Source organism: Falco rusticolus, chromosome 15 (genome assembly GCF_015220075.1).
Source record: "Falco rusticolus isolate bFalRus1 chromosome 15, bFalRus1.pri, whole genome shotgun sequence".
Classification (NCBI taxonomy): Eukaryota; Metazoa; Chordata; class Aves; order Falconiformes; family Falconidae; genus Falco; species Falco rusticolus.
This window is the reverse complement of record NC_051201.1, coordinates 1,772,181-1,799,366: the sequence shown is the minus strand read 5'-3', so window position 1 is coordinate 1,799,366 and position 27,186 is coordinate 1,772,181. Positions and strand designations below refer to the sequence as shown.

Genomic DNA, 27,186 nt, shown 5'->3' with positions numbered 1-27,186 from the left:
CTTCCAGAGGTGCAGCTCCCGGGTGCCACCCTGTCCTCAGCACCGTGGGCAGGGCTGAGGTCTTTGCTTAATGAAGCCCAGTGGGCCAGACCTGTTACGAGGGCAGCACTATCACCGTTCATTGTGGTTTTCCAGCAGGTCCTAAGACATTCCCAGCTCTGCACCAAGACTGGGCTGAAGTCACCATTCCTCATGGTTAACCTGGAAAGTCTCATTTTTTTCCTGTGCACTTCTCCACTTTCAGAGCTTCTCCAAGCTGCTCAGCATTTCCTTTCTCCAGCCAAAGTGTTCTCTTGGTCAATAGTTGTTTGCTCATGACACCTTTGATGTAGAAACGTTGCTGTGTTTGCCAGGAACAAGCTGACCCTTGGGTAAGGGTGCTGGCATAGGAGCTCCAGGCAGGGTTTGCTCCAGTAGCTCGGCTCTTGGAAGCGAAGAGGCTCTTGTTCAGCACGTCTCGTGAAAGTGGCTCAGGATCCCCATTAGTCACCGGGACATCTCTCCACTCTGTGAAGGAGGTGCACAAACTAAAGGCTGTAGTGGCAGAATCACAAGAGCCCTTTCGTCTTTGCAACAAGTATTTTGCAACTTGAAGAACTTCATTGCGGAGATGTCTGGGGTTTCAGTTGGGAAACAGGGTCTCCATTGCAGCGTGGCTGCTGCTTGGGTTCATTTGGGCAAGGCATGCATCTGTGTGCACCTACTCTGCTCCCAGATAACAAGCGATAGGATGAAGAAGCAGCCTCAGGTTGTGCCAAGGCAGGTTTAGATTGGCTATTAAGAAAAATTTCTTCCCTGAAAGGGTGGTCAAGCACTAGAACAGGCTGCCCAGGTATGTGGTGGAGTCACCATCCCTGGAAGTGTTTCAAAAACACGTGGGTGCGGTGCTTAGGGACATGGTTTAATGGTGGGCTGGGCAGTGCTGCATTAACAGTTGGACTTGGTGATCTCAAAGGTCTTTTCCAACCTAAATGATGTTATGATTCTATGATTCCACAGTACGGCGGCCAGTGCCAAGTCACTATCTATAGACAGCCCTTCCCTATAAATAGATCTCACCCAAAAGCCTCATTTTTAAAACAAAGGTAGCCTGGAAAAAGTCTTTTATGGCTTTCACTCAGTGCCTGGTGGTTCATGGCACGGTTCATGCCAGCCTCTGGTCTCTGCAGGCTGAGCCATGGGTCAGCGTGCAGCGGTGCTTACTTGCTGAGTCTGCAGGCTGATGGAGATGTCCATGGCTTGCTTTAAGGTGCTGAATGGGCAGCCCCTGGCAGCTTGATGGCCTGGCCACATCCTCCTCTCGCTGTTCGGAGCCATGCCACTCAGGCCAGTCTGCTGCCTAGTACATATATATATATATATATATATATATATATACGTATACAACAGGCCAGGCTGGACAGGGCTTTGAGCAGCCTGGTCTAGTGGCAGGTGTCCCTGCCTGTGACAGAGGGGTTGGATGACCTTTAAGGTCCCTTCCAACCCAAACCGTTCTATGATTCTATGATTTTTTATAAATATACATATATATATACACATATATATACATATATATATATACGTATATAAAAAACAAAATTGCCTGAAACTCCAGCAAAGTGCAGCCCACCCCCAGCTCGCCCAGCGCAGGAGCCTGTTCAGTATGCAGCTCAGCAGAGCCTTTAACATTTCGCAGAACAGATGCCCACTGAGCATCTTGAAACAAATCCAAAGGTAGCGGTGATGGCTGCTGTCAGGGAAACAATAATCCCATGGCCTCGGCAGCATCAGCTGCGCCGCAGCACCGACGCTGAGCCACGTGCAATGGAGGCTTCTGCCGCTGGCTGCTTTGTCTGATGAAAGGAGCCCGGCTGGAGGTGGCCCGGGCAAGCAGAGGTGGAGATGTGGTGTCAGAGACCATAATCTTCTCATCAGCCAAAATCCCCGTCCCCGCGCAGCTGGCTGTGAGGAAGGAAATACTGATTCTGGCTTGGTGCTGCGGGAAGTGTTTGAGCACAGGCATGGCTGTGTTGTTGTGTGCTGCCGGGGCGATTCCTGTGCCGGAGGGAGCAGGAAGGGGTTTGGGAGCGAGGGTGGAGAGGTGGTGGGGTGCAATTGGGGTTCACCTTTCCCAAAGTGAGGTGGTCTTACTCTGCAAGCTCACATCGGTCCTCCTGACAGCAGAGTAGGGGCGCAGCTCCGGAGCAGCACGGGCAGGAGGCTGGTGTAGCAGGAGGAGGCGGCGTGTCTTTGGGGTGGCTGGGGTATCTTTGGGGTGGCTGGGGTATCTTCCAGCTGGCTGGGGTATCTTTGGGGTGGCTGGGGTCCTCTCCAGCCGCACGTCTCTGGCCTCTGGCCAGGCTGGGCGCATGGGAGCCCTGGCGTGAGGCATGAGAGGAGAGATGGGCGGGTGATAGATAGCAAGGGCAGTTGTTCCCATCTCACACAAGAGGAGATGGTGGTTCAGGAGCAGCATCACGCAGGTATTGAACCCACAGTTTGATGAACCACTCCACAGCATCCTTCCTGTCCCTGTGCTGTGGCACTGAGCGCTCCCTGGGAGCCATGGACATGGCCAACAGGAAAGGAGTGTCAGCAGAAGTGTGGTTTGGAAGGTGGTGCCATCTCATGGGGGAGAGCTCCGTTCACCACTTAGAAATGCCCCCCCAGCACCTCCGTTGCCCCTGCCTGCTGGGGAGCAGGTACCCACACTGGCAAAGCGCTCAGAGCTGCTGGGCAAGGGGCACTGTGGTCTGCAGCCTGCTGGCGGGGCAGCCTGTGTAACGGAGCAGAAAAAGCTGGGACAGCCAGGGGATGGAGCGCAGCGCCAGCAGCAGGGCTGTGTGCAGGGGCTGGGTGGGCTCATGCACAAGGACACACGTTGGGAGTCCAGGGGAGATGGGTGCGACCCTTGCCACGAGCCCTTGGTGCAGTGCCGGGTTTGGAAATGATGCTCTTAGCACTGTTTAATGGCAGCATGTGGGGGAGAGTCATTAAGCAAACGACAGCATCCTTTTAACTAGTCTCAGTGGCCCAGGAAATCCCCGCTGGCCTGGGAGGCAGCGAGCGCTTTGCTGTGCTGGATGTGCCGGCGCACACGCTGTCTTGATGTGCTCGGCTGGTAGCAGATGGCGCGGGGCAGAGGGTAATGTGGCTGTCCTCGGCGGACGGCAGTCCCCCGGAGCGTGCTCTGTCCTGTCAGCCTGGGAAGTGACAGCAAGACCCTGACGCTCGGCTTACAGGAGAGAGGAGACAGAAAGAAAGAGACAGGGGGAAATTACAGAGCTGGTCCCAGAAGCTCACAATAGTCACAATAATAATGCTAACCACCCGCCGTGCCATGCTGCTGACGGGGCTGGAGGGATCCGTGTGAGAAGCAGCGACAGTGTGGGGGGCACAGGGATGGAAAGTGAGTGGCGAGGAGGGGGTTTCCCCTCCTTCTTCATGCCCAGTCCTGTCTGTCTTCTTCCTCCTGTCCCTGGCTGTGTGGGGAACATCTGGGAGGGCAGCAGCCTGGGGAGCATCTCCTTCAAAAAGCTCATTTTGGAGCTGACAGTGCCACTTTGAGTGTGAGGCAGGTGTGAGCAGACCCTGCCCGTGCTCCTGCCAGAGCCGGGAGGGCAGGGGACGGCCACGCAGGGATGCAGGCAGTGGCCGTGCAGGGATGTTCGCACGGGCGAGCCCTCAGCCAGCTGAGCCAGCCCGGTGCAGCGCCCAGCCTAACAACCCCGCTCCAGTGCAGCGCCTGCATCACCTCGGCGCAGCTTGCAGGGCTGGGGCGGGTGCTCCGCATGGCACTGTGCGCTCGAGCTGCTGCCAGCTCAGGTGTCTTGTTATGGTCCGGATGTGCCCTGAAATCCCTCTGCCACCAGTAAAGCACAGAGTCTTCCCTCCCCGGCAGTGGGATCTGAGGCCGGGCAACGCTGGGGCTTGTGTGTCCCACTCTGCCTGAGCCCCGTGCGTGGGGGGGTGGGGGCGGGGCAGAGACGGGACCCTGGTGACAGGCTCTGCCCTGGCAGTTTGCTTTGCAAACAGGCTCTGGAGAAATCACCATGGCTGCCACGTCCCCAGCAGACTCAAGAGCACGGCACGCCGGGTGTGAATTCAGTCCTTGCTCATTGTAAGCAGAGATAAGGGGAATGAGTTGTCTGGACAGGCACAGAGCCTTTCAGCTTTCACATCAGGAGACCTTGGTGCAGAGAAATCTCCTGCCCCCACCCAGATCTGCCTCATGGTCCCAACTGTCCCTTGGACCTGTCCCTGGGACTGTTCTCTCATTGCAGAGCAGAGGAAAATGCAAATGTGGCAGCTTTCATGTGCTTAAGTCCTGAAGAGCAACATGAGATCTGTGTGTCATTGAACCAGGTCTGAATTCCCTCTCCTCTCCCTGTCTTCTCTGCATGAATAAGCAGCTCCTGATCTCCCTGCCGAAAGCTCATGGCTCTCCGGTCCCCAGCGCCACGTTTTAATTAATGTTCACTCTCTGGTCCTGTGTCAGTCACACATGCTACAGTGATACTGAGCGCAGGAGGTAGTTTATCACAGCGGTCGTGAATTCCTTCCAACCCCGAGCAGCCAAACACCCAGAGAGCCCGAGTTTAAAACTCTCCCACAACTTTTAAAATATTCCAGACAGCCTTCAACATCCACAGGAGTGCCAGGAGGCAGGCAGGCAAGTACAGGAACAATTAATCATTCCCTGGCTGAATTGAGCAAGATGAGCTGCTCAGGACTGCGGCATGTGCCAGCTGAGCAGGGACACAGCTCTTTTGGGGAGCAGCCCAAATTCAGAACTGATTCCGATGTTTCGTTGCTCTGACACCGTAAATCTCTGGGCGCTCGCTGCCTTTGCACACACCGCGTGCAAACTCCGCGGCGTGCCAGATGTGAGCTGGAAAGGGGCTGTTGTTAAGCTGCGTAGCCGACAGACGCGTCCTGCGGTACCTGGGCTGTGAAGCGTGCTGGGAGGGCTGCAAAGCAGCGCTGAGGGGGCCCAAAGGAGCACCAAGAAGGAGGGGAGTGCGGTGGAGCTCAGCGATGTGCATGGTGGGGTGTGCCTACCTCTGCTGGCGTGACACTGTGAGTCCCTGGGAGGAGAGGGGACCTCATCTCTGAAGGAGAGGATGGGGGTCCACATGGTCCTTGGCAGCAGGGAGGCTTTTCCTTGGGCCACCCAAGGAAGTTCCCAGGTCTCAGACGGGTGCCAGAGCCCTCGGAGCCCTCTTGGTGTGCTCCTTACACAGCTTTCCCCCTCACCAGAGGTTTAGCAGGTCCTCCTGGCCCTGCGGGCTCCCGGCCACAGGGATGCTGGGGTCCACGACCCCCAGCCGTCCTCATTCCCCATATTCTGCACATGTGGCTGGACCGGGGGCAAGGCAAGCACAGGGGGAGCTCCTGCAGACCCAGCAGTGCCGGCTCACCCTGCTTTGTTGGAAGCTGCTTTTTCCCCGCTGCCAATCTCCGTGTCATCTCCGTGTTTGAGCTTTCCAGCCAGCAGTGAAATGAGGTCTGCGAGTGAAGCCGCAGCGGGGAGCGGGCCGGGTGTGTGGACACAATGGCAGCGCGTATCATTAAGGAGAGGATGGAGACTGACACGCAGGGGAGAGCTAAGGGCCCCCCTGGTGCTGCCATCAAGGCTCTGAAATGGAAATGCGAGGTCCCCAGCCCCCCCTTGCCCACCGGTTGGCAAAGGCTCTATTAGCAGGATGTGAGTAATCATCTTAAGTAGCTATCAAAGTGCACCAGCTTGTTAAGCATTTAGCCAGGTTGTGCTGACATGACCTCTCTCCTCAATCTTCCCAGCCTCAGCACGAGCAGCTAATTACCGGATCACACCTGCCACACGCCTTCTTCCCCCGCAGATAGGACAGGTCAGATCCAACGTGTTGCTTAGGTCGGTCTCCTCTTCCCAACATCACCCCCCACCTTTTATTATTAGTGGTAGCCATGCAGGGGTGGGGGAAAGGCCCCTTCACAAGCAGCTGGCCGTCCCCAGCGCAAGGGCGGCTCCAGGGGGTGGCAGGGGCTGGTGGCTGCGATCAGGGCACTCACGGCACCGGAGCTGCCAGGAAAGACCCACCACAGCTCTTGCAGGCTGCTGGCTGCGGGTGTCTCATCACTGGCACAGGCAAGCGGGTGGGAGGAAGAGGAGGCTGGGGACTATGTGATGGGGACCCTCAGCAGCATTGATGATGGCAGAGGATGGCAGAGGTCTAGGAAGTGTCACATCCTACGGGGAAGGGACAACCAAGATCTTTGTGATGTGCTGATTGCCAGGAAGACGAGGAAGGGGCTGAGCTGGAGACTGCTTGTCTTGTGGCCCATGTTGAGAGCGTGCTGGGGAACATCTCCACCTGTAGCGATGGCTCCCATTTTCATTGTTTCCATATTAAAGGACTTCTGGGTACACAGCCTTATTCTTCCCTTTCCTTCCACAGAAAAGCAAGGGCTCCTTCCCCTCGGTGTGACCCCAGGAGCAGGCTGTCCTGTGGGGAAAGCTGACACCCCATCCCTGGCGGTCTCTGCAGAGATGTTCGTGATATTTGCACTAAGTGCAGCTGTCCCCACAGGCCAGTACAGGGAGCTGGGCTCAGCGCCTGCCCAGGGCATCACCAGTGTCACATCCACAGGTCAGGAAAGGCAGAGGAGAAGCAAGGGGATGGCTTCTGATTGAGCTTGTTTTGCTTTTCAGGAGACACAGCAGCGTACAAGGACGGCGTTTACTGGATCAAGGGCCGCACCTCGGTAGACATCATCAAAAACGGGGGCTTCAAAATCAGTGCTCTGGAGGTGGAGCGTCATCTGCTCGCGCACCCACACATAACAGGTATGCTGCTGGTCCCTGGTCCCCGTGCCAGGCTGTGCCAAGAAGGGATGGCACATGGGAGCCTGGCTCTGGGCTCAGACCTGGCTCGGGGTGCAGACGCGGGGCTGCCCGGGGGCTCATGCCTGGAGGCTTTTTCCCAGCCTTCCCCGTAGGGAGGCTGGGTCTGAGCAAAGAGCAGGCTGCATTTAAAGCCTGCTGTTACTTGTCTCCCAGGGCTGAAGTCATGAAGCCTGTGGCCGGGTGCTGAGTCAGCAGCAGCTCTCACCTCTCATTTCCAAAATCTCATCTGATTTTGGAAGTGAGACCGTAATTAATTCTCTCCTGCCCTTGTGCATGACCCTGTGTGAAGGGACAGAAGTGGCGTCCCCGGCTCTACACCGCTCTCTACATCATATTGCTCCCTGTTGACTCTAAATTGTTCAAACACCATGGGGCTTCCTGCCTTTTCCCTGGAGAGAAGCACTGTTCTTGGAAATTGTGTCAGCACATAAGTCCCCGGTGTTTTCCTGTACTAATATCCCATGGCGTCTTCCTCCACACACGGCTCTTCCCTGCACACCGCTGCCGCAGGCACCTGCCAGCAGTGCTGGACCCCTCTTCTACCCCACCCCTGACCCCAGAAATTGCTCTGCTTTCTCAGCCTGAGTCTTCTGCTCTCTCTGCAGATGTAGCTGTGATCGGGCCGCCGGACATGGTCTGGGGTCAGCGGGTCAGTGCTGTTGTGCAGCTGCGCAAGGGTGAGATGCTCTCTGTGAAGGACCTGAAAGTCTGGGCTAGGTAAGGTGCCATGGGGCAGTGCATGGTGAGCAGCACGGCACAGGGAAAGCGGGCTCAAAGCCTGCAGCATCCTCATTAGGGACATGTCAGAGGAGGGGTGAAGAGGTGGCCGGCAATGACATAGTGCCTCAGGCTCTGAGGATGGAGAAAAGACCACAGCTCCAACCTGGAGGTCACCGAGCATGTGAGATAATGGAAATAAATGGGCCTCTCACCCCAAAAGTGCCTTTGATAAATGACCTGTGTGGTGCGGCCAAGTGGCTCTTGCCCCACAGCCCCGAGCCCAGCTGCCTGCAGAAAAGCACAGAGTGAGCACCAGGACAAGGGAAGCTTCATGTTATCTCAGCAACAAGAACGTTTGCTCAGCTTTTCCCGGTGCTGCTGCAATCGCTCCTTGCTTGCCTTCCTCTCCACTGGAAGCCAGTCCAGCCCAGTGCCCAGTTAACCCCAGAGACCTCTCCCATGGGATTTGGAGAGGGAGGGAGACACCAGAGCTCACAGACCTTGCTTGGAGTCATCGCAATACTGATGAGCATGGCGCAAAGCAGCCACCTGCCATCCTGCAACATTTTGGCATGAAAACCCACACCTCCTTGTTTAAATCAGAGTGCGGCCAGTGCTGGGGTTTCAGGCATCAGCCATGGGAGCGTAAGCAGGCGGGAGCCAGGAAGCAGAATCACCGCGTTTATCGCTAATATTTCATTAGCAAAATATTTAATAGCAGATTCTTTCTTTTCCTGGTAACTCCCTCCTTCAGGCTGCGGATATTTTTGGCGAGGCTGGCGCTATTTTGTAAGCGGCAGGAGCACTTGTTTCATCAGGGTCTGTGCAGCAGCCAATTAAAGATTTCCCCTGGATTTGCAAAAATCACAGTTGGGGGACTGCGATTTAGCAAATGCAAGGAAGATGCTAGCTGGCCGGCTGCTGCTCTGATTAAACAGTTACGTAGTGGGGGAAGAGAAGCAAACAAAGAAATGAATTGCACATGGGTGGCTGCTGGGGCAGAGGGGCCAAGACCCTGCCAGGGTGTCCCTTGGCACCTCAGCACTGCGCACACACATTAACCCTCTGGCTGCTGGTCATAGAATGACAGAATGGTTTGGGTTGGAAGGGACCCTAAAGCCCCCCCAGTTCCACCCCCCCACCACGGGCAGGGACACCTGCCATAGCCCAGGCTGCCCCCAGCCCCGTCCAGCCTGGCCTGGGACACTGCCAGGGATGGGGCACCCACAGCTGCTCCGGGCAGCCTGGGCCAGCGCCTCGCTGCCCTCACGGGGAAGAATTTCTTCCTCATCTCTAATCTAAATCCACCCTCTTCCAGCTCAAAGCCACCCCCCTTGTCCTGTCACCACAGGCCCTTGTACAAAGCCCCTCCCCAGGTTTCCTGGCGGCCCCTGTAGGTGCTGGAAGCTGCTCTAAGGTCTCCCCGGAGCCTCCTCTTGCCCGGGCTGAACCAGCCCAGCTCTCCCAGCCCGTCTCCAGGGGAGCGGTGCTCCAGCCCTCGGATCATCTTCGTGGCCTCCCCTGGGCTCGCTCCAGCAGCTCCATGTCCTTCTGATGTTGGGGGCCCCAGAGCTGGATGCAGCACTGCAGGGGGGGCCTCACCAGAGTGGAGCAGAGGGTGAGAATCCCCCCCTCAACCTCAACCCGCTCACCCCGCTGCTTGGGGTGCAGCCCAGGGCACAGTTGGCTTTCTGGGCTGTGAGTGCACAGGGACACCAGACTCACCTGGGGCTCCTGCTCCGCCTAGGGCAGCCCACAGCCACCAGCAGCTTTTGCTTGATTTTACTGATGTTCTGGTGCAAGCCGAGATACCCCTTCTCAGCCAGGCTGAGCCTGTCCTGGTTGGTACGGGGTCTGGTGCTCCGGGGTTCTCCATCCAGGGCCCTCCATGGCCTCAGCACAGAGCAGGAGCGATGGAGAGCTGGGAAGGGAGATCGTCACCATGCTGTGTGGTGACTGCTCATCCCTAAGCCTCCTGGCAGGGACGTCGGTGACCCCAGCAGATCCTTTTATCTACCATCATGGCTGCACTTTATGGGTCACCCGAGTGTTGCTCTGGGGGTCCCTGATGCAGGGCAGGGGGCTACGCTCAGCCAGCCATGTGCTCCACTGCCTGCCCCCCTCCCAGGATGTTCCCCCTTGTCCTTGCACGTCTCTTCCCATCGCCGTCCCCAGATCAGTGGGCAGACACGGTGCTGTTCTGCCTGTGCAGAGCAAGAGTGAGAGCCCTTGAAACAAAAGCCCCCAGAAAGTCGGAGGGGCTGACTGCCCACCCAGGGTCCTCCGGGGCTGCTTCTCCCTGCCCAGCGCCGGCTCCAGGCACTGCTCCAGCTCCCTCCGCTTGCCTCTCTCCCTCTCACCCTGTCTCTCCCCTTTATTTTTTATGTCACTTACATTCGTTTGGCCCTTTTTCTCGCGCTCCCTGGCAGGAGACACATGTCCCTCTTCAGAGTGATTCATTTTGCAGCTTTCGCCTCCAGTCGTGCTTCCCAGCGACAGGCGCCATCCCGAGTTAGAGGCATCCATATGGCAGGGGGTGCTGGTGGCGGGTGGGAGGAGGAGGGCCGGGCGATGGTTGAAGGGCTCAGCAGACTTGGCATCTCGCATTAGAGTCAGTGCCAGGACACTGCTGGAGCTGGGCACGGCCCCAGGTTGGTGACACACAGGCAGCAGAAGGCAGGAGAGCCCCCCCTCTGCACTCTGCAAATGGCAGGGGGATGGTGCTCAGCACTCAGACTCCCTCCCGCAGCGGGAAGACCCCCCAGTGGGCCAGAGCGCATGGCCACGAGTCACTGGCAAGTCACCGGCACGCACTTAGCCAGGTGGGCAACCCGTGGTGCCTGCCCTTGGGGACTGGCACCAGGAACACACCGGGGTGCAGCATCCATCGTGCCACCGCGCTGCTTTCCCATGCTGTCTCTATCGTGGAGGATCAGTGAGTCTGCACTGGGGGCTCTGCCACCAGCTGACCTGCTGAAGGCTCTCCGTGCCTCCTCCCGAGGGGCAGCTGGGTGTTTTGGGGTGCGTTGTGCTCTGCGAGTGCTCTAGGTGCTGCATGGCAGGGCTGGCTCCCAAAGGGCGGCCAAGGGTGACGCAGCGCAGGCAGTGTCCTCCGCGGCGGGGCCGAGCGCGGCAGGCGGAGCTGGGTACCAGGTGCAGGGTCCCTCACCAGCCCAAAACACAGCAAGTGATGAGCCAGGTCCAGGGTGCAGCCGGGGAAGCACAGGCAGGAGGAGAACAGGGCCAGAGATGAGCTATGGAGGGGGGGGGCGGGGGGGAGGGGGCAAAGTCCTCCCAGGAGGGGCAAGGACAGGGCTAGAGATGAGCTCTGCACCTCCGAGGGGTCCCCTCCCGGGACCAGCTGCTGGCGACACAGCTCCCCCCTGGAGACAGGCTGGGAGCAAACCCCGCACAGCACAGCTCAGCGCGGACTGGGAGCTCAGAGCTGAGCCTGAATGGGCTCCTGGGGGTGTGTGGGTGGGGGGTCCCCGGTGGGGCCGCTTGGGGCTGATGGGGCCACAGGTGCTCCCAGGACAGCTCACCCGGCAGAGGGGCTGCTCTCTAGCCCCCACCTGCAGCACAGCAACGTGTGACTGGTGTAAAGTCAGCCCTGCTGCTCTCTCAGGGTCTGTGTTGAGCCCTTAGGAAAGAGCCAGAGTATGGCCACTATTTGCCCAAAGCCACTCACCTGTGGCCCCGCTGCCTGGAGAACTGGGGTGGCTCCGTTGCTGCAGGATGCAGGGTCCTGGAGCAAACCCCCAGGTCTGGTGGCATTTGAGGGGGCTCAGGATGAGCTGGAAGTGCTGGTCTTGGTCAGCCGTAACAGACTGCGCTTCTGCGTTGCAGGGAGACCATGGCACCGTACACCATCCCAACCGAGCTGATCGTGGTGGAGGAGATCCCACGCAATCAGATGGGAAAAGTCAACAAGAAGGAGCTTCTGCAGCGCTTTTACCCAGCCTAGTGCACGGCATCGGGCAGGACTGGGAGCCCGGGGCGCTTGGTCCTCCGCCGCATCCGTTCCCCCTCTACAACAGCGCTGAGGAGGTGCCAGCAGTGATTAACAGTGGCAGGTCTGGGCTTACTGCAGGCTGCTCCACAAATAAAGTCCAGTGAAAGTAGGATTCAACCCATGTGGTCTCTTTGGCTGAAGTGAGCCAGAGCTGCAGGCCACCTTTCTTGTGCAAGAGCCCTTTGCAGGGGGCTCAGAGCAGCCCTGGGTCTAGAAGGGAGAGTGGGATGAATGCTGGGGGGTCCCGGGCCAGGACTGCCAGCCATGCCAGTGCTGGCAGTGAGCACTTGCTGGCCAAAGTTGCTCTATTTAGCCCCCATGGAGGTGGTGGGAGGCAGGTGAAAAGCAGACACCACAGACACCCCTGCATCCACCCCGAGCTGGTCCCGGCCGCAGCTGCTGGGGCAGATGAGCCCGGCGGGCCCTCGGTGGGTCTCAGCCCCATGATGCCAAGCCGGTGGAGCTGCTCTGCCTGGGTGGGAAGGGCTGTCCGGGCACCCTGGCTTCCCCACCTTGCCTTCATCTGCCTCTGGATGCTCGTCCTCGTTATAGCTCTACCTCAGGCCACGTGCAACTCATTGCCAGATGAAATTACTCTTTAGATTAAACTGTCTTCAGCCAGCTGCGGTGACGCCTGGTAATTTTGCATCCTCTCTGCCCATTCTCATGGACTGAGCAACTTTCCTGATAGTCTGGTTTACAGGGGAGGAGAGCCTGAGAAGGCGAGTGGATCCTCTCACTGGTGGGATCCTGCTCTTCATGGGATGCCCCGTTACCTGCTGTGAATCGTTAGCATCCACCTCCCTGCTCCACCAGGCCCTGCCTCCCATTTCCCAGCAGAAGTGAAGAAGTAAAGAATAAATGTAAAAATCAAATACTGGCTTACGGTTACCAGCCCAGCACGTCTCCCGCAGCCAGGCGCTCCCGTGCCAGCCCGTGCCCGGCGCAGACCGATGGCAGGGGCAGTGACACCACCGGCACAGAGCCCCGCTGCCCTGGCCAGTGCTGAGGAGCGCTGTGGCACCCACCCCATAACGGGGAGGGGAAAGACCCGGGGAGGAAGGGGCCGGGATGGCTGCCAGGGGCTTGCGGTGACCTCAGTGTGACAGAAGAGCCGTGAAGCGTTGAGGAACATGCAGGGAGCCCAGGGAGATGGGGAGGAACAGCGTGGCTGGGCAGGCGCCGGAGATGGGCTCGGCTTTTGGTCTTGGCCACGGAGTGGCGAGGGGTGCAAGCCACGGGGGGGGGGTCACGGGCTGGGGTGGGGTGGGGGCAGAGCCGAGCAGGGTGTTGGAGGCACTGGGGAGCAGATGCAGCACATGAATTACACTGCATGTGTGTGCGCGGCTGACACCAGTGCCCCTGTCTGAAGGTCATCGATTTCCTGGAGGACAGGCAGTATCGATAAGCCGTACCTTTATAAACGGATTTTTGTCCCTGTTTGACTTCATGCGTGAGCTGCCAGCCCCGCGGCAGCAGGCGGTGGCGATCAATAACAGCAGCGAGGGATGGCGGCCGTGCGCTGTGGGTCCCCAACCAGTGGGTCCAGTGCCCTGGGAGGTAGCACAGCAGTGGGATGCTGGTCTGGTCCTGTCCAGTGCCAAGGGGGTGACAGGGAGCCCCAGATTTCTCCACCAGCTGACAGGACCCTGGAGGCGCTGGGAAGGGACAGGGAGCACAAGTGATGACACCGAACAGCCGTGCGCCCGCTCGGGCCACTGCTGCACCCTGCCCGCGGCAGCATCTCCAGGGCAGTGCCAGCACCAGGGTGTCGGTACTCCAGGCTCAGCAGGGGCTGGGACAGGGTCTCGCAGGGGCACCAGGAACACGGCAGAGCTCTCGCAGCCACCCCTCACCATCCCACGGCCGGCAGGCCCGGCACTCCAGCCCACGGATGCTGGCACGGTGCCTGGCTTGCCCCCTCGCCATGGAGTTCAGCAACCACCGGTCTGTGGGAGGGACCGGGCAGATCCTTTGTTAAAACATTGACGATGCAGTAAATTTTTTAACTTACCAAATAGATCAATATCAAATTATCATGTCTCACATTCATAACTCTTAAGCAAGCAACAATGGAGAGAGACAAGGTCACTGGAGAATAAATAGCAGCAAAAGCTCTTAATGATCTATCATTCTCGACAACCCCAGACACCCAGCACCAGCCCGGTGACAAGATCATTAATAAAACTCTGCAGGAACGCTATCGATTGCTTTGATGGATGATCACAGGTAGCAAATACTGTAAAACACCTGGTTGTCACACACTAAAATGAGTAGTTTGACTCACACCTTGGCGCGGGGACCCAGTGGCAGCTCTGCTGGGTTTTCTCCTCGGTGGCGGCGTTCACAGGGAGGTCAGTGGTCAGCCCCGCTTTGGGGTTGCCAACCATGCAGAACCCCCACAGCTCCACTTCTGCTCCCTCACTGCTGTTTACCCCTATATATGGCGCCTGTTAATTAAAAGCCTTGTTAAAGCACCTGGTTATGGTGGCCCAGAGCCCAGGCTGGGAGCTGAGCTGGCAGGACACGGGTTTTAGTGACCCGGTGCCACTGGATGAACCTGGAGACCTGCTCCATCCCCTCACTGCTGGATGTGGCCCTGGGACACCAACACAGCACGGACCTCAGGGATGGATGGGGTTCCCCAAGGCCATGGACTCTGCTCCCCCCATGCTACATCCGTCAGGGGTGTGGGAGGGCTGCACATGTCCCCCCCACGGCTCCTCCGGGCGCTTCGCTTGCGAGCCACGTCCGCATTAATGGTCTGATCATATGTACACAACCATTCAATTACCCCGTAATGGCTACAGGCTATTAAGCCATCAATCTCCTTCATTAAGGCCTGCCAGGCCCGTCCCAGCATCGCGCAATAAAACCATTAAAACAACAACAACCCCAAGGAGCATCTTTTATGTGTCCACCAGTAATGCTGGCCCCACCAGTGCTGGCCATCCCACAGCATCCCCCTGCCTGCAGCCCACCCTGGGGCACCTGGGGACCTGCTTGCCCCGGGCAAGGTGATACCTTGCCGGGGTGTCCCCTAGGGCTGCCCACGCCCCCATGCCCCCCTCCCCCCGCGCCCAGCAGCTCACCCCTGCCCCGGCTCGGCAGGCGGCTTGGCACACCAGGGCCTGCTCCGCGCTTTATAGCTGACATTATCTTTTATTGCCACATAAAACCCGAAGCTCCAGTGACTTTATAGCTGCTGCGCTGTGTTTGGCACCTCGTGGTTGAGCACCTCAACCCGCACTCCTGGCTGCTCGCTCTCCCCAGCACTGGGTATGGTGGGGACAGGGCACTGCCCAGCCCCCCCAGTCCCTGCGCTGGGGCCACGACTGGTCCCACTGCACCCACAGTAGGGACATGACTGGTCCCAACACCCACAGCTCTTGCAGTGGCGTGGGCACATCAGAGGGTGTCAGCTGGGACAGGGGGACTGGGCCCCTCCAAAATAGGGTGACCCCTTCTCCGACTTGGCATGACAAGGGAGGTCGCAGGTTTGGGCCCAGCACCTGTGGGACCCCAAAGCCCTGCCCCCCCAGTGGGAGCCTCAGTTTGCAAGGGGAGGGGATGGCGGTGCAGGGGCAAAGGTCAGGCCGTGACTGCCAGAGCCATGCCACTGGCGCCAGGCAGCTCCTGTGACTGGCAGCACCGGCACCACGAGCTGAGACTGGCACCTTGTCAGAGCCTGTCACGTCTGCCACCCCCGCACCCCCGTGCCGCGGTGCCGGTGGCAGGGAACATCTGCTCCACCACCCCGCTGCCACGGCGCGTTAGGGTCAGCGGCAGCTGCCAGGACCCCCAGCCAGCACCAGCGGGGCAGCTCCTCGTGTGACGGTGATGCGGGGTGGCGGGGCGAACAGGCGGATGGATGGGATTGGACAGACGGACAGGCAAGTGAGCGCCACTGCCCATGCCAGGGCCCAGCCATGCCGCCGGTCACCGGTGCCCAGCGCTCACCCACACATGGCATGGCTCCATGTCCCCTCCCACGGTCCCTGGGGCACTGACAGCCCTGCCACCACCGCTCAGCTGCTGGGGCTGGACAGAAGAAATGTCCTGTGTCCCTCGTCCCACACCTTGTGCCATACCCGGTGTCAGTGCCCTACGAGGGCACCGCGCCCCAGATGATGCCGCACACTGGGGGGGCACCGAGGGCCCTTATTGCTAAGAAGGGGAGAGGCACCGGCCGGGCGGGGGTCCCCACAGCAGCCAAGCAGGGACATGGTGATGCCACCAGTGTCACCGAAACGCCGCATATTCCCTAGCCAGGGAATTTCCAGGCCCAGGGCGGCTTCCCAGCCCCGCTGCAGCCCGAGACCCCCCCCGGGGGGCGCTCCCCGCTGCGGGACCCCGGGAGGCGGGGACCGCCGGGGCCGGGGCCGGTGGCCGGGACGATGCTGCCACCTGGTGCCGCGGCCTCGCGGAGCCGCCGGGAAGGGCAGCGGGGGTCGGGGGCGGCAGCGGGGGTCGGGGGCAGCACCGGAACCGGCCCCGCGGGTTAGGGGCAGCACCGGGGCAGGCACTGGGGGTCGGGGGCATCACCGGGACCTACCCCGGCCGTCGGGAGCAGCACCGGGACCGGCGCTGGGGCTCGAGGGCGGCAGCGGGACCGGGGGCCTTGCCAGGGCTCCAGGAGCAGCCCGGTGCTGCTCCGCCCCGTGGGGACCCACCGGGACCGGGACACCGCTGGATGCCGCCGTCTCGATCCCGCCCCGGCCCCCCGGCCCCGCCGCCAGCGCAGGCGGCCCCGGGTACGGCCGAGGGGCCGGGGCGGGCTCGCCCCGACGGGGGGCGCGGCGGAGCGGGGCGGGCAGAACCGGTCCCTGTCCCGGTCCCGGTCCCGGTGCCGGTGCCGGTGGCGGTGGCGGTGGCGGTGCCGGTGCCGGTGCCAGGCCAGCCGTGGCGGGGGCAGCGGGGCCGGGTTTCTGCCTCCCGCCCGCCCCGTCGCGGCATCCCCGGGGCGCGCCCGGCGACAGCTGCCGCGTTCCCGCTCGCCCTGCCCCGGGGGTCGCGCACCCCGGCCCCCCGCCCCGGGCAGCGGGGCCCCCCCGGCGCCCCCCTCTGCATCCCCCCGGGCCCCCCGGCGCCCGCCCCGGCGGGCCCCCGGCGGGCAGGGGCTGCAGGCAGCGCCGGGGGGGCGGCGGGGACAGCTGCCCGGCCGGGGGGGCCCGGCCCGCCCGGCAGCACATGTGCTGTCACTCAGCCAGCCCCGCGGTTATTTTAGCTCGGGGCCGGCGAGCAGCTCGGGGCTGGCGGCCGCCCTGCGCCCCGCTTCGCCATGGGCCCCCCGCTCCTCCTCGCCTGCCTGCTCGCCCCCCTCTGCGCTCGGGTAAGGGGCGCGGGGGGACGGGGGAGGGATGGGGATGGGGTGCGGGTAGGGATGGGGACCCCCACGGTCTATGCCCCGGGAAGGTCGGACGGGATGGGGAACCCAGACGCGGTGCCGGGGGGCGGCTGGACCCCAGACCCCGTGGAGGCATGTCCTGGGGGGCGGCGGGGATGGGGATGGGGGGGACGGGGGCTTGCTGCCCCTCTGGAGGCATTTCCCACCCCACAGATGGTGGCGGCAGCGGGGAGCCTGCAGCTCCGGCACACTGCCTGCGTTTGTGAACCAGGAGATGGGATTTGGGGGAGGGTTAGGCACTCAGAAACACTCTGCTCCCCCGTTTCCCATCCCAGCTGTGGTCCCAGACCCCCTCCCTGCACCCCCCTGTCCACGCATGTCACCCAAGAGTCCCTCGCCGTGGTCTCAGGCCCGAGCCACATGGGGCTGTTGGGGTTCTGGCCTGGAGCCCATGGCCGGGTGCTCAGGGCAGGGGAAGGAAAGGGGACCTGCAAGGCAGGCCCCCCCCCAGCAGTAGAGCCCCCATCGCCCCCCCTCACACCCTCCCCACCCTCCCTGAGCTCCAGCAGCCCCCCAGCAGCAGGGGAGTCTCTCCCGGGGAGGGCAGGGGGACAGCTGGAAGCCACAGGGCAGCTCCCGGCACAGCCTCAAAACAAGCTCCTTGTTCTGCCCATCCCGTGGGACAGGCACGCAGCCCCCCTACCCTGCACAGCCCCACACCATCCCCAGGGACCCCCAGCACAGCCATCCCCGCTGCCCCACTCCCCCACCCCGGGCTGGATGCACACACGGGGACCTGGGGCACCCCGGGACACCCCGGCACCCGGGGTGGGTGCAGCCACGGGTGGGTGCAGATGTGGGTGCAAGGGCTGATGCTGCCCAGATGTGCTCCCTCCCTAGGGAGGGAACAGCCGGGTCCCCCGGGTCCCAGGACGAGGGTGGCATGGACCTGGGGGTGGGTGGTGTGGGCTGCATGCACCTCCCTGCGCCCCTCCCAACCCTCACCTCCAAGCCCCATGCCTGCTCTGGACCCCCGTACCACACCCCCCAATTCCCTGACCCCCCCAGCTCAGCCCTTCACAGCTCCTAAACCCATCCCAGTCCCACCCAGCTCCCCCCCCTCCATTGCAGCCCCCATAACACCTGCTTCCTCAGACTCTGTTCCTAATCTCCTCCCTGTCACATCCCCCAGCTCCACTCCAGCCCCCCAGCTCCCTATCCCCCCCAGCACCCCAGTTCTGCGGCCCAGCCGGGCCACCCGTGCAGCCTAAACCTGCCCCTGCCCCTTCTGCCCTCACTGCCACGTCCATGCTGTGACATGGGCTGGGGCTGCGGCCAGGCACCGCCAGCCCGGGACAGCCCCTTTGTCCCCACTGCAGGGGTCCCATGGGGCCCAGCTGTGGCGTGGGGCCGTGCCCAGGGCACCACTGGGGTCATCTGGGAGGCACCGAGCCTGGTGGGAGACCCGCCACCATCACATTGGGATGTCAGGGGACCATTGGCACTAAGCTCCCTGGGGAGCTGGGCGACCACTCCACTCCCCCAGACCCAAACCCACCAGGGGGGCCCAGCACCGTGCACCCCGGCACCTGTGCACCCAGCACCGCAACCCCCTCCAGAGGTTTTGTGGTCACCGGCAGCACCAACCACACCAGCAACACCAGCAGCAGCGTGTCTCCCTCAGGGTGCCAGCCCAGCCCAGCCAGGCGCCGCGGCCCTGGGCAGCCCCCAGCCCTGGCGGCAGCACGAGGGTCCACGGCGGGTGAAGAGGGCCTGGGTGATCCCCCCCATCAGCGTCTCGGAGAACCACAAGCGCATCCCTCACCTCCTGGTGCAGGTAGGTGGGGAGCCCCCCACCCTCTCTCTCAGGTGGCAGAGTGGGGGCCACTCTGGGCAGCCCCCAGGAGTGGAACACGGTGTTGGGGGAGACCCAGGGCAGAGGGGGACCCCAGGCAGGAGACAGCCCCCCCCAGCCCTGGGACTGCCAGCCCTGTTTTCCCTGGGGTAGATCAAGTCGGACAAGCAGCAGCCGGGGGGGGTGATCTACAGCATCAAGGGGCCGGGGGTGGACGAGGAGCCCCTGGGCATCTTCTCCATTGACAAGTTCAGCGGGAAGGTCTTCCTCAATGCCATGCTGGACCGGGAGGAGAACGACCGCTTCCGGGTAAGGATGCTACCTGGCTGCCTGCAGCTCCCCCGCCCCCCCCAGCCAGGCCCCAACCCACCCGCTCTGCACCCACAGCTGAAAGCCTTCGCGCTGGACCTGGGCGGTGTGACGCTGGAGGACCCCACCGACCTGGAGATCATTGTCGTGGACCAGAACGACAACCGGCCCCTCTTCCGGCAGGATGTCTTCACTGGGCATGTGATTGAGGGGGCTGAGCCAGGTGGGTCCAGCTGGGGGCTGGGGACTGAGCCAATCCCCCCTGCCAGCACTCACCAGGGGGCTCCTGTGGCCACAGGGACCTGCGTGATGACGGTGGATGCTACTGATGCTGATGACCCCGACACTGACAACGCGGCACTGCGGTACTCCATCCTGGAGCAGGGTGCCACCAGCATGTTTAGCATCAACGCCACCACCGGCGACATCTGCACCACACGGCCCGGCCTTGACCGCGAGGTAGCGGGCACAGGGGGCACAGGCAGCATTGGGTCTGGGGGTAGCCAGAGACCCCCTGGCTGGTGAAACCACAGCTCCAGCCATGAGCAGACCCCAGGCATGGGGACATGGTGGGTGTCCAGGGGGCTGGAGGGGCTCAGGGCCATCCCCCCCCTCCTTTCCCGCAGACCATGGGGGTGTACAACCTGACGGTGCAGGCAGCTGACATGTCCGGGGATGGGCTCACCACCACCGCCATGGCCATCATCTACCTGGAGGACATCAATGACAACCCTCCCGAGTTCACCAAGGAGGAGGTAGTGGCCAGGGGGGACATGCAGGGGTCTGTGGGGAGGCAGCCAGCCCCCTCGGGGGCAGCAGCATCCCAAGGGGGTAGATACCAGCCCCACGCCACTCTCCCCCAGTTCTCCATGGAGGTGGAGGAGCAGGCGGCCGGTGTGGACATGGGCAAGGTCTTCGTGCACGACAAAGACCTGGCCGGCTCGCCCAACTGGCTGGCCAAATTCACCATCCTGGAGGGCGACCCCGAGGGTGCCTTCGCCATCCGTACCGACCCCTACACCAACGATGGCGTGCTCTCCGTGGCCAAGGTGGGTGCAGGGCAGCGGGGGGAGGCCTGGGGGTCCCGTGGCTCGGCTGACCCGTGGCCCCTCTCGGCAGCCGCTGGACCACGAGGTGCGGGACCGCTTCGAGCTGACGGTGTCAGTGCAGAATGAGCAGCCGCTGGAGCCCACGGCCCCCGCCAGCCCCCGGGCACTGGCCACGGTGCGGGTGCGGGTGCGGGACGTGAACGAGGCGCCCATCTTCCGTGAGAACCCGCGGCGGGTCAGCGTGCTGGAGGGGGCCCCCCCGGGCACCCCTGTCACCACCTACACCGCCAGCGACCCCGACACCCGCCAGCTCCAGACCCTCACGTGAGTCGCAGGCCATGGGCTTCGGCACCCGGTCCCCTTGCCTCACCTCCCGGCACCTGCTGCGTTGAGGCTCCTGCGCTCGCAGCCCAGGGTGGGTGTTTGGGGGGGGGTGTGTAATGCACCCCCTGCACCCACAGCTACGCGCTGCTCTACGACCCGGCGGACTGGCTGCAGCTGGACCCCCACGCTGGCACCGTCCGCACCAAGCGGGAGCTGCTGCACCCCTCCGCCTTCCTGCAGGGCGGCTGGTACATCGCCCTGGTCCTCGCCCGCGATGATGGTGAGCGGCCCCCCCATGCTGCGTCCCCCTGCTCCTGCCTCCCCCCTTGACCCTCTGCTCTGTGCCCCCAGCCGAGCCCCCGCTCTCCGCCACCGGCACCCTCTCCATCGAGATCCTGGAGGTGAATGACCACGCGCCCCTGCTGCAGCTGCCAGCCGGGGTGGTCTGCGGGCGGCCGGGCCGCGGGGGGAGCCTGCTCCTGGGGGCCACGGACGATGACCGGCCCCCCCACGGTGCCCCCTTCCACTTCCAGCTCAGCCCCCAGCACCCCCAGCTTGCCCGCAACTGGAGCATCACCCGCTTCAATGGTGAGGGGTGCCCCGGGGGGTGGGCTGCTGCACAGGGGGCCGCAGGGGCCCCGCTCACCCCTTGCCCATGCCCCTCCTGCAGTGACCCACGCCGTGCTGGCCGTGCTGGTGGAGCTGCCCAGGGGGTCCTACTCGCTCCCGCTGCTGCTCCGGGACTCAGGGACCCCCCCACGGGAGCGGCAGCAACTGCTGAACGTCTCGGTGTGCCACTGCGGCCGGGAGGGCACCTGCGAGGACGGTGTCCTGGCTGCCACCGCCACCGGGGCCGGCATCACCCTCGGGGCCCTCCTGATCATCCTCGGCAGCAGCATCCTCCTCCTTGGTGAGTGAGACCCCCACCATCCTCGCCCCCTCCACCTTGCCCCAGCCCCGTGGCTCTACCACGCAGCACTGGTCCTACCCACCCATCCCGAGTGCCACCAGCACGCTCCACGACCTCGCCCCCCCACCCATCGCCCCATCCTGCTCCTGGCCACCCCATCCTGTCCCTACCCATGTCCCCATGTCCCCATCCTGCTCCTGGCCCATCCCATCCTGTCCCTACCCATGGCTCCCAACACCATCACCCAATTCTGACCCCCACCAACCTCCCCTCAACCGTTTCCCTCATCACCCATCCCACCCCATCAGCCCACCCCACCCCAAATCCCTACCTGCATCCCCATCCCACTCTCCCAACCAGCTGCATCCCACCCATCGCCCCTTGTCCCAACCCATCCCTGCGTGCCCCACGCCCCTGGTCCCCCAGCCCATGCCCCCCCCCTCTGCCTGCAGTCCTGGCAGCGTTGGGGGCAGCGCGGGCGCGCGGGCGCCGGCGGGCTCTGCGCAAGGGGCTGCTGCAGCGCTCGCAGGACGACATGCGGGACAACATCCTCAACTACGACGAGCAGGGCGGGGGCGAGGAGGACCAGGTGAGCAGGACCCAGGGAAGCGGGAGAGGGGTGCCCATCCCAGCCCCGCACCCCTGACCCCCCCATCCCCGCAGGACGCTTATGACATCAACCAGCTTCGGCACCCAGAGCTCTTCTCACTGCGGGCCAAGCCACCGGTGCGCAGGGACACCCCGCTCAGCTCTGTCACTCCCCAGCCCCCCCGCAAGCTGCCCAGCAGCCCCTCCGACATCGAGGACTTCATCAACGAGGTGGGGATGGGGCTCAGAGCCCCCCTTGCCTTCAGCTCCCCATCCCTGGCGAGGCTGACCATGTCCCCCTGTCCCCACAGGGGCTGGAGGCGGCCGACAGCGACCCCAGCATGCCCCCCTATGACACGGCCCTCATCTACGACTACGAGGGCTCGGGCTCAGTCGCCAGCCCCCTCAGCTCCATCGTCTCCAGCCTGACAGACGAGGACCAGGACTACGACTACCTGAACGAGTGGGGGCCACGCTTTCGGCGCCTGGCCGACCTCTACGGGCAATAGCAGGGACCTGGGGGGGGGCAGGAGGAGGGCACCCCACTGCCCACCCGAGGGGCTGGGGCAGGGAACGGGCAGAGGGGCTTGTGCACACACGTGATGCCCAGGTGCAGCAGCTTTGCATATGGCCGTGCACAAGACACCCGGCTGCAGGGGCTTTGCACACGCGTGTGCACCAAGAGGCCTTGCGCAGGGGCTTGCTTGCCTGCAGCCCCCGTGCCAGCAAACCCCAGGACGGCAGGGGCCGAGCACATGGCCGAGCACCCTGGGGGGGGACACACACCCCGGGGAAAGGCCCCGCAGAGCCGGGTGGGGTGGGCGAGGAGACCCCCGGTCACCCCCATAATAAAGATCCCAGAGAAGGAGGCCGGTGGCAGGGGCACTGTGCACCCCGACCATGCCAGCTGCCCCCCCTACAAACAAGGCACTTTTATTGGCAGCCCACGGGCGCCTGCCACAGACACCCTGGGGGGGCATCACCCCCGCCCCAGGGCTCCCAGCACAGCTCCTCCTGAGGCAGGATCCAGCCCCGCCATGGGGTGGGTGCGCAGCCCCCCCAGCCCGGCCGCTGCATGTGTCCTGCTGCGCCCCACCGCCCCCGCGAGCACCCACGGGCGGGGGTCCCAGCACCGTGCTCAGTTCCCCCACAGCGGGGAGATCCTGAGGAGGGGGGACATGGTTATATCTTGTGGGGGGCAGCCGGGGAGCTCAGCAACCCCTTGGTGGAGGCAGCGAGGTGGGAGTAGTCATGGGGGATGCTGTGGGGGGAGATCAGGGGCAGGTGGTCCTCGCGGGGGGGCTGGCGGAACAGGGGGGGGCGGCGCTGGCTCTCGCCATCCTGCAGGGACTGGGGCAGGCTGCGGCCCTGGCTCTCTGGCAGCAGCATGATGCTGAGGACGGCGAGGATGGCGAAGGAGGCGAACACCACGTGGTGCAGGAAGAAGCCGCGGCTGTTGGGGATGGCAGTGATGGGGGCGGCTGCCTTGCCCACGAAGCTGGCCCCCACGACGAGGCCCAGCCCTGCACCCCTGCGGGAGGAAACACACTCAGAGGGGGCCCGGGGGACCCTCCCCAGGCATCCCCCCACCCCACCCCAGGGTAGCACAGGGAGGGTGGCGGCTGCCCCCTTACCTGACCACGGTGGGGAGAACCTCACTGGCAAAGAAGATGCTGAGGATGGTGACGGCATGGGAGGCAGTGATGCCCACCACGGACAGGGTCAGGACAATGAGGTCCAGCAGGTCTGGGGGGGGAGGGGGGAAGCACCATCAGGGGTCAAATCCTGCACACAAACCCCCACCAAGCACCCTGCTCCCACCCCCAGCTGGGGGCTGCATCCCACTGCAGGGAGGGCTGGGGTCCCTGTCCATCCTTACACTGAGTGAGGGCCAGCAGCAGAAGGGAGGAGATGCCGGTGAGGATGGCGCAGAGCAGGAGGATGGCGCGGCGCCCGAAGCGCTCGGCCGTCACACAGACGAAGAGGCAGGCAGCTGCCTCGGTGCCCACCAGGACGAAGTAGGAAGAGAAGAAATGCGGCAGGTGGGGGGCCAGGTTGCGGGTGAAGCAGTGGCGGATGCCAGAGCCGATGAACCTGCAGGAGATTGGGGTCAGGGGGCCGCGGGCCAGACCCCTCCCCACCGGCACCCCCCCACCTGCTCACGCCGTGAAGCCAAGGATGACGCTGTTCTTCCAGATGACCCTGGTGCCGAAGATCTCGCAGACGGCGTGGTACCGGGGCTGCGGGGACCCCTCAGACAGGGACTCCAGCTCTGCCGGGACAGGGGAGCCGGGTTAGAGCCAGGACCATCCCACCACCCTCGGCACCACAGTTTTGGGGAGGGGGCCCAGCAGCCACACTGGCAGCCCCCACCACGCACCGGCGAGGAGGCTCTCCTCGTGGCAGGAGCTGTCGTCGCCAGGGCCACTGCTTTCGGCCAGCGCCTGCAAGGTCTTCCTGGCCCTCTCCAGCTGCTGCGTGGCCAGCAGCCAGCGCGGTGACTCCAGCAGCAGTGCCGGGCACCTGGAGCGCGAGCATTGGTGTCACAGGGCTCCCCAGGAGCCTGGCCCCCCGCCAGCGCTGACCCCCCCCCCCCTTTCCCGGTTTCAAAGCAACACTGCCCAGAAACCCTCAAGTTCAAACCTGAGCAAACATTTACCCAGGGCGGGGGGTCCCGCACCCCACCTGAAGAGCCCCCAGCAGCCTTTGATCCCCGCCGCGGCCCTGGGCAGGGCGTGCTGGGTGCTGCCGCTGCACTCCCTGGGCATGGCACCCCCCTCCCTGAGCACGCACCCCCCAGCCCGGGGGGGCCTTACCACCAGCAGGCAGCCAGCAGAGCCAGGATCATGGTGACGGTGCCCTGCAGCACCCGCCAGTCCCGGCACAGCACAGCCAGCCCCGGCAGCAGCAGCTCCCCGGCGATCCAGAAGAAAACGGCCACCATCGTCACCCCCAGTCGGTGCGGGGGGTCACACAGCTCCAGCCCTGGTGGGGGGGAGGGGTGCACCGTGGGTGCCACAGGTGCGGGGCATCCTGTCCCCCAGAGCATCCCGGAGCACCCCCGGTCCCCAGGGCACCGCACCACACTCACGTGCCACGTAGAGGGAGAGGAAGGCGCCAGCCAGCGCCGCCCCGAAGAGCAGCCGCGCCACCAGCACCATGACGAAGTCGATGGCCAACGCCACGCCGAGCCCCAAGGGCACCGCCAGCACCAGGGACACCACGAAGGCAGCCCGGCGGCCAAACCTGCCGGGGGATGGGCTGTGAGCGGGGCTGGGCTCGAGCCCCCCGCCCCCGGGGACCCCCGGTTACCTGTCACAGGCCAGGCCAGCGGCAACGCTGCCCAGCGTCCAGCCCAGCAAGTGCGTGGTCTGCTCCAGGGGCACCTTCCAGCGCGAGGCGCAGACCAGGTCCCACTGCGGGTGAGGGGGCACGTGGAGGGGGGACGTCAGCACGGGCGGCCCGGCAGACACCCCACCCCCACCCCCGCCAGCAGAGTCAGGAGGTGCGTCGAGGGGTTTCTGGGCAGCCCCCCCCCCCCCGCCCCCCAAACAGAAATGTGAGGCCAGATAGGATGGTGCTGGTGGCCCTTAGAGCCCCTCAGCACCCCTTCCCCAGCGCTCCCCCCAGCTGCCCCCCCCGCCCCGGGTGTCTCCCACCTTCTCCCCTTGAGGACCCCCTCCCTTCCCCAGGACCCCTGCTCCCCCCAAGCCACCTCCCTCACCCCCCACATCCCAGGACACCCCCCCTCCACAGCCAGGGCTTTCCTGGGGGACCCGTGCTGGGGTCCCTGTTCCAGGGGCTGGGATCCCCAGTTTGTACCCCCTAGACCCCCCCCCCCGCAAAGACATCCACCGCCTCAGCCCCCTCCCCTTGTCCCCTCCAGACCCACAGAACCCCCCACCCCTGGGACCCGCCGGGACCCTCTCAAAGCCCCCAGTCCCGAGGTACCCCCAAGACAAACAGCCCCAACAGCCTCCCCAGCCCCCCCTGATCACTCCAGCCCCACAGACCACACCCAGCCCCACGGGTGTCCCCCACTCCCGGGACCCCCCAAACCCCAGACACTCACCCCCCTAGACATCCAGTCCCACTGCCTCTCCAGACCCGACCCCCCCACACCCCTCAACCCCTCCTGTCCCCAGGGGACCCCTCCAGATCCCCCCACCCCTGGGGACCCCCGGTACCCCCAAACCCCGGCACTCCCCCTCCCCAGCCGTCCATCCCCCCGGCCTCCTCCCGACCCACAGATCCCCCCCCCCGGCCCACGGGTGTCCCCGCACCCCCGGGCACTCCCCCCAGCCCCCCCGCGCCCCCCAACCTGGGTGACGAGGTTGGAGCGGAGCCCGGCGGCGGGCAGGGCGTAGTGCCAGCCGCGGGTGCAGGGCCCGGTGCCGTTGGGGCGGGCGGCCCCGGGGCCGGGCCCGGGCCGGTACCGGTACAGCTGGCAGGGGCTCCAGCCGCCGCGGAGCCGCGGGACGGCGGCACGGAGCAGCGCGGCCCCCGCCAGGCGGCGGAGCGGCGGCGGCAGCAGCGCCGCGTCGGGCCGGCAGCGGTGGGACGGGGCCGCCCCCAGCGCCCACCCCAGCGCCCACCCCAGCGCCAGCGCCGCGCACGGCGCCCACCCCCCCGCCGCCCGCCGGCCCCGCGGCCGCGCCGCCGCCCCCGCCGCCATCGCCCGCCGCCGCCGGGACCCTCGGGCTGGGCTGGGCTGGGCGCGGGCAGGTGGGGGCGGCCCCGGCGCGGACCGGCCCCCGCGACAGCCCCGCCCCGCCGCGCCGGACCCCCGCCCCGGGCTGCCGCGCTCGCCCCTGCCGGCCGCGGCCCCCGAGCCCCGGTTCGCCCCTTCCAGCCCCGGCTCAGCACCCCCAGCCAGCCCTGTTCGCCCCTCTCCCCACTCGCCCCCAGCCCAGTTTGCCCCTTCGAGCCCCAGCTCTGTCCCCCCCCCCCCCGAGCCCAGCCCAGCCCCCAGCCCCGGCTCAGTGCCCCCAAGCCCAGTTCAGGCCCTGACTCAGCCCCCCAGCCTTGTGCTCCCGCTTCAAGCCCAGTTTAACCCCCCCAGGTCTCCCCCCAAGCTCAGTTTGCCTCCCCCCAGCCCAGTTTGTCTCCCCCAGCCCAGTTCACACCCCCCAGGCTCAGCTCTCCCCTTCTGGCCTGGTTTCCCCCCCCCCCCCCCAGCCCAGTCTGGTCCCCCCCAGCCCCAGCGC

The 27,186-nt window shown here is 64.2% G+C and overlaps 3 protein-coding genes across 4 annotated transcripts in view; 2 read left to right on the top strand and 1 right to left on the bottom strand.

Annotated features, from left to right (window-relative positions):
- Positions 1-11,714, top strand: part of ACSF3 (acyl-CoA synthetase family member 3) — a 66,374-nt gene extending 54,660 nt beyond the window's left edge. For both annotated transcript variants that reach the window (XM_037409228.1, XM_037409229.1), the window contains exons 8-10: positions 6,671-6,805; positions 7,471-7,582; positions 11,432-11,714. In XM_037409228.1, coding sequence (XP_037265125.1) covers positions 6,671-6,805; positions 7,471-7,582; positions 11,432-11,549 — 365 coding nt within the window. In that variant the 3' untranslated portion in view covers positions 11,550-11,714. The remainder of the gene's footprint in view (positions 1-6,670; positions 6,806-7,470; positions 7,583-11,431) is intronic.
- Positions 11,715-16,827: 5,113 nt separating this feature from the next.
- Positions 16,828-22,488, top strand: CDH15 (cadherin 15). Its single transcript, XM_037409434.1, has 14 exons — positions 16,828-16,929; positions 18,629-18,781; positions 18,953-19,108; positions 19,187-19,331; positions 19,407-19,567; positions 19,735-19,863; positions 19,972-20,157; positions 20,228-20,481; positions 20,619-20,761; positions 20,833-21,069; positions 21,152-21,391; positions 21,844-21,980; positions 22,055-22,210; positions 22,291-22,488. Exons 1-14 carry the CDS (start codon positions 16,879-16,881, stop codon positions 22,486-22,488), a joined length of 2,346 nt encoding a protein of 781 aa, XP_037265331.1. The 5' UTR covers positions 16,828-16,878.
- A 360-nt stretch (positions 22,489-22,848) lies between these two features.
- Positions 22,849-26,654, bottom strand: SLC22A31 (solute carrier family 22 member 31). The gene is made up of 9 exons (XM_037408606.1): positions 26,301-26,654; positions 25,292-25,395; positions 25,071-25,225; positions 24,796-24,964; positions 24,360-24,502; positions 24,143-24,251; positions 23,859-24,073; positions 23,614-23,725; positions 22,849-23,510 (listed from the first exon to the last, which is right to left on the bottom strand). The coding sequence occupies exons 1-9, from the start codon at positions 26,652-26,654 to the stop codon at positions 23,162-23,164; spliced, it is 1,710 nt and encodes a 569-aa protein (XP_037264503.1). The 3' UTR covers positions 22,849-23,161.
- Between the last annotated feature and the right edge of the window lie 532 nt (positions 26,655-27,186).

Coding starts and splice junctions, on each gene's coding strand:
- CDH15 (XM_037409434.1), top strand. CDS start 16,879: ATGGGCCCCCCGCTCCTCCTCGCCTGCCTGCTCGCCCCCCTCTGCGCT. Junction 20,158..20,227: donor GCGTGCTCTCCGTGGCCAAG/GTGGGTGCAGGG, acceptor CCCTCTCGGCAG/CCGCTGGACCACGAGGTGCG. Junction 21,070..21,151: donor GAGCATCACCCGCTTCAATG/GTGAGGGGTGCC, acceptor CCCCTCCTGCAG/TGACCCACGCCGTGCTGGCC.
- SLC22A31 (XM_037408606.1), bottom strand. CDS start 26,654: ATGGCGGCGGGGGCGGCGGCGCGGCCGCGGGGCCGGCGGGCGGCGGGG. Junction 25,396..26,300: donor GCTCCAACCTCGTCACCCAG/GTTGGGGGGCGC, acceptor CCTCACCCGCAG/TGGGACCTGGTCTGCGCCTC. Junction 24,074..24,142: donor GTCATCCTTGGCTTCACGGC/GTGAGCAGGTGG, acceptor AATCTCCTGCAG/GTTCATCGGCTCTGGCATCC.